Raw genomic sequence first — 5,110 nt, 5'->3', positions numbered from 1 at the left:
ATATATATATATATATATTGTTTGAGTGCAACACGTTGATAAACCAGTGTGCGTCAAAGTACATGAACGTTATTTGAATTGTTCCAGGACAGTTATATAGTATTTGAGTTAGGCTCAGTTCTGCCAACACGTCGTGAGTGATTTAAGACGTAAGATGGGTAGATGTTTTTGGTTTTTTTTTTTTTAGTTAACATGCAGGTTCATAACTTCTAAATCTGTATATACCAGTTAATTTCTGAAATACTAAATTAGCTGACAATTATTTCAATAATTGTCTCAGTCCTAATCTAGATTATATCTTGGTGCTAAAATGGCCTAGTCAAAGTACAAATCTCAGAATCAATGGCAGGGCTTAAACATCTTATCTGACTGAGCTGTTTTGTAAAGAGCAGGTAAAAGAAGTTATCTTCTTCATGTGTAAAACCGACAGTTTAGCTACAGCAGTAGGTGGTTCTATAGAGAACTGATTCAGGACATGAATTATTTAGCCTCAGCTTCAGTTAAATACGACTCTTTTTTTAGTCTATCATTAATTTAAGACATTTTAATACCAATTAAGGCCTAAGCCTTTTATTTTCAAGAATTCAATGCCTTTTAAGACTTTTTAAGGACCCGCGGGAACCCTGCATTAAAAATGAGGCTGTAATCTAAAGAAACCTGGTAGTATTTTTAACAGGCCGGCCTTGCTGGTTGAAATCTTACCATGAGATAGGTGAACATCTTCTGCAGCTCCAGCAGCGTGGTCTTGTGTTTGATCTCCTCAGAGTACTGCACACATTAAATAATCTCTGTTAGGAACTGAACTGTTTCTGAGCCCGTCCTCTTGCCGTCTGACCTGTGGGTTCTGACCTTTGCGGTGAAGACGGCTTGGCGGGCCTCGGGGATCATGTACAGCTGCTGGATTGTTGACGCCATGTAGCAGGTCGCTCCAAGGTTTGTAAGTCCAACGAAGCGGCACTCTGCCCGAACGTCGTCGTGGGGCCAGTAGTCCCACTTATACGGGGCGTGAGAAGCTGGAAGGAAACACCAGAAATCACTGATCGCACCTTTAGTCACTTGGAGGCTGATCTTTCATAGAATAATGTTCCCGTCTGTCCAGCATAAGTCCCACATGAGGGGAAGCATCTATTGGAGGCAGACGGATCTCACTATAGCAAAGCTCAAATTGAGTCAGATCATCGTCTTCAAGGACTGCTGACACAGAGTGTAGCTTGCAGGCATTAAAAAGTACGTAGTTCTGACATGAAATGACTTGTTAGCACCCAGAGGAACCAAACATTCTTACACTGCATGTGCTGCGACATCACCCAGTTGTGGAGCAGCCGGTAATTCTCCACCGAGCCCTTCACCATCTCCACCAGCAGGTCATAGGCGGCCGCTCTGGCAGAGTGAGACTTGCATTTGGGCTGAGCGCGATCAGCCAGGCTGGGCAGGAGGAAGAGCAGGTTGTAGACGTCCCGAAGAAACTCCTGGCCTTCGCGAGAGAACTTAAACGGAGGCTTGTGCTTGAGAACACTGGTGGCGAGACGCAGCAGCCCCGTCAGCCCGTCGTCCTCTATGTTCCCGTCCTGCTGATCCAGGATCTCTCGGCTGGGTGTGAGAGAAAGTTCACCACATCAGTTTGCTCTACAGAACCACAACAAGTTAATGTATCTGCATAGGATCCATGACTGAAGCCGGCCAATGTTCATCTCTGTCTATCTGACCTCCTTATGCAGTCGGCAAGGTGCCGGGCAAGAGCGTCCAGGTCCAGGAGGGTGGTCTGCATCGAGCCGGTCAGCGACAGAGAGGGAGAGACCTTCTGTGAGTTCAAACAGACCAATTCTAGCAGCAGCTCAATGCAAAACCAGGAGGATGAAACAGAGAGTTCAACAAAAAGTTTCTGATCATTAGGAGGGTCTCACCTGGCTGGCATCTTTCACATGGATGTTATCGATGAGTTTGCAGAGCAGCCAGAAGTACTCCTTACAGCCGGTCCGTAACAGAGGCTCCTCTTCATAATCCTCCACCTGCAGAGGAAGTAAAGTTTACCAACCATTCAGTCTAATCCAATCTACCAGAATGGGACCAACTAGCTAGACTAGTCCTGGTCGTATGCTCCACTTCACCTGCCTCTGCTCTAAAATCCAATCTTTTGTTTTAAATAGTAAAGGTGGATGCCAACTATGACACTTTAACAAAAAAGTGGTCACAAAAGGACGAAGCCAAAGACAGTCTAAATAAGGTCAGAGGAATGATTTAAAGGAAAACATATCTAGGTAGAGAAATTGTCTCTACGCTAATGCTACGTTCACACCGGACGCAGCAGGCGCGTCAGAAGCAGCGAGTTTACATGCAAAGTCAATGGTTGACGAGCGTCAAGGCGCAGCAAAAGGTCCCGCAGCGTGTTTTGAGCAGCAGGCGCAGCTCGGGATGGAAAGATTGAAATTTTGCTGCTCGACGCGCCGCATCAACCAATCAGAGAAGCTGATCTGGGAGCTGCCAGGGAGACAGGCACATCGCTGATGACACAGAGCGCTGTGATCACTCCACTGAAACAGTTTATTAACGCCTAAATTAACTTAAAATGCTGAAACCTGCTGGCAGAATATGTTCACTTTTATTATCCTGGTGCCTGCTGTTTAGATTACAGACATGAAAACCGCTTTCCAGCCCCCGCGGCAAACCGCTGGGAGGCAACCAGGCCAGAGGCTGCTGTTGAATGGGATTCCTACTGTCGGCACACCGCTGGTATGTGGGGGTCTGAGCGGCTCCGACAGAAATAATATTAGAAGGCAGGATGGTAATCTGGATGAACTGACTGCAATGATTAAGTTTTGAGGTGGATTTTCTCACTTAAAAACATATTAAAACTACTTTATTCCCACTGATCACAGCAAATATAGCTGCAAGGCAGAGAAAGGATAGAGTAGCTCCGCCCAACGCACGTCAGATCCACTTTTGCACCGCGCAGCCAGAGTCGCAAAGCTGCTTCAGCCGCGCGTCAGAACTAACTGGTACAAGCAGTAAAAATGAAGCAGCAGACGCGATTTTGCTGCTCCTGCTGCAGTGTGAACGTAGCATAAACCTCAGAAGGCTCTGATGACTTTTACCATTTTGGTTCAATATCTGATTTCAAACTCCAGTCAGTTTCCTGCAACTTTTATGTGGTGTCCAAACGTCCGCCCTAATCCCTAAATCCCTCCATCACTATATAGAGCGCAGAAACATAGTGAAATTTATCGTGAACTCAGTTAACTGACAGTTTGGACAGCTGATCACTACTTTTCGCTCCCAGTTTGTCGCGTAACTCCGCCTCCCCGTGCGGTGCCTGCGCCATCTTTGTTATTCGTCACAGGTAATGTTAAAAAATAGATCTACTGTTTTTAAAGGTTTGTAGCCTTAATTATTATTTTTAAAAGCCTTATTTGCTGTAAAATGCAATAAACATTAGGTGTGGGAGAAAAATTTATAAAGTTTGTAATACTTTTAGTCTTGTTATTTAAGCACAAACATCAGAAGGAGCCTTTGGGGAATATGAGGTTAATTTGAATTGAGTAGAATCTTCTCAATTAGCTCAATTTTTTCTAATCTAAACAACTGAGAAATCTGTTAAACTCCATGTGTTTTTGGTGGAAAAGCACTGATTTTCTCCATCCATGCAGATGAAAGTGTGTCCCAGTATTTCCGGCATTCATCCCATCAATGAGACAATGGCTCAAAGAAACGAACTGGGTTTAGTATAGCAAAGCTCAAATTGAGTCAAATCATGGTCCCAGAGGACTGCTGACACAGAGTGTAGCCTGCATCTGGTGTTTCCGTGTGAAGGACCCACCCTCAGCGGTTTGAGAGCCTGAGCGTCAGGAAGGAACTTGAGCAGCGTGGAGGCGGCAAGAAGCAGAAAGGACCTGTTGATGGACTCTCCCCCCTCCAGGCCGGACAGAGAGAGCTTGTAGAGGCCGTTGCATGCCTCGTGCCTTACTGCCGGCTGCAGACACGACACAGAAACAATCAGAAAATTAGTTTTAACTTTTTGCTTTTGCTTGGATTCCTGTCAGCTTGTTCTCTGCTAGAATAAATCAAAGCTGTGAACATGGCCCCAACCATCCTGTCGGGCTGGATGGAACGCTTTTAGCGCTGTGGGGTGGACCTGCTCACCTCAGGTACCAGCAGCGTGAGCTTCTTCAGCCAATCGTGGAGGTGCTCGCTGTCAGCCAGGCTGGACTTCACTGTGGACGAGCAGTGAGCCCAGCTCACCAGAAGCCACATAGAGTAGTGAGTCACTGTGGGAACACAAACAGATCAGATGTTAGTTTTTTTTCCTGCCCTCTACCTTCATCTGGAGTTCTTCAGCTTTACAGGTCATCTAAAGCCAAGAGGTGTGAACTTTTACCTTCATGACGAGACCTGTGATCGGACTGGGCCTTTAGAACCCTGCAGAGCAAAAACAGAAGATGAATAAAGCTCTTCCTTTATTTTGAACTCTGCTGACACAGGAGAGTTTCCTCACCTGTGTGCCAGGTTGTCGTAGGTGTAGGCCACGTTTATGAGCCTCTGGATCAGGCTGGTCCCCTGGACGAGGCCGAGGAACACCTGAGAGGACAGGGAGAGTTATTCAGAGAGGCTCCGTGGGGATGGTCTGATCGCGCTTTTAAAGAAGCGGCTGATGGGGCGGTACCTCTGTAAGGCGAGGGATGTGCAGGCCTTTTCCGTGCTCCACTGTGGATTTGCGGGATTTTCCAGGCCAAGCCCTTTTGCGTTGGCTTTCGGCGAGGCCGGACCAGGAAAAGACGTCATGGTAGGCTAGGTCCAGGTCTGCGGGGTCCACTGCAAACTGGCAGATCAGCTTCAGCAGGCAGGCGAGGCAGTCCAGCTGCCACTGCAGAGAGGACGAGCGAAAATAGTCAGGAAAACAACTAATTAATCCTCGAAATTACAACAAAAAAATCAACTAAAAACTTAATTTGAATAATTCAAAACAAGGAAATGGCTCTAGGTGTGTTGTTTTTAAAGCAACTCATCCAATTTTTGTTTTTACAGCTTAAAAACCTCAATAACCAGTGAATATTTTGAGGTTCAAACTACCAGGGTTTTACCAACAAGCATTTTTCAAATGTATTTTATAGAAAAA

General features: G+C 45.9%; 1 protein-coding gene across 3 annotated transcripts in view; it reads right to left on the bottom strand.

Annotated features, from left to right (window-relative positions):
• The window catches only part of usp34 (ubiquitin specific peptidase 34), a 91,825-nt gene that overhangs the window by 31,602 nt on the left and 55,113 nt on the right, over nucleotides 1-5,110 (bottom strand). The window contains exons 33-42 of one of the 3 annotated variants that reach the window (XM_015380951.1): nucleotides 4,658-4,858; nucleotides 4,490-4,572; nucleotides 4,373-4,413; nucleotides 4,138-4,262; nucleotides 3,815-3,967; nucleotides 1,905-2,009; nucleotides 1,707-1,801; nucleotides 1,286-1,590; nucleotides 850-1,013; nucleotides 703-768 (exon numbers count right to left, since the gene is read on the bottom strand). In XM_015380951.1, coding sequence (XP_015236437.1) covers nucleotides 703-768; nucleotides 850-1,013; nucleotides 1,286-1,590; nucleotides 1,707-1,801; nucleotides 1,905-2,009; nucleotides 3,815-3,967; nucleotides 4,138-4,262; nucleotides 4,373-4,413; nucleotides 4,490-4,572; nucleotides 4,658-4,858 — 1,338 coding nt within the window. The remainder of the gene's footprint in view (nucleotides 1-702; nucleotides 769-849; nucleotides 1,014-1,285; nucleotides 1,591-1,706; nucleotides 1,802-1,904; nucleotides 2,010-3,814; nucleotides 3,968-4,137; nucleotides 4,263-4,372; nucleotides 4,414-4,489; nucleotides 4,573-4,657; nucleotides 4,859-5,110) is intronic. The other 2 variants (XM_015380952.1, XM_015380954.1) reach the window with 2 other exon arrangements.

The sequence above is a fragment of the Cyprinodon variegatus genome, unplaced genomic scaffold (genome assembly GCF_000732505.1).
Source record: "Cyprinodon variegatus isolate N-32 unplaced genomic scaffold, C_variegatus-1.0 Scaffold225, whole genome shotgun sequence".
NCBI classification, from domain to species: domain Eukaryota; kingdom Metazoa; phylum Chordata; class Actinopteri; order Cyprinodontiformes; family Cyprinodontidae; genus Cyprinodon; species Cyprinodon variegatus.
The sequence above is the reverse complement of the archived record's forward strand: the minus strand, read 5'-3'. Positions and strand labels throughout refer to the sequence as shown.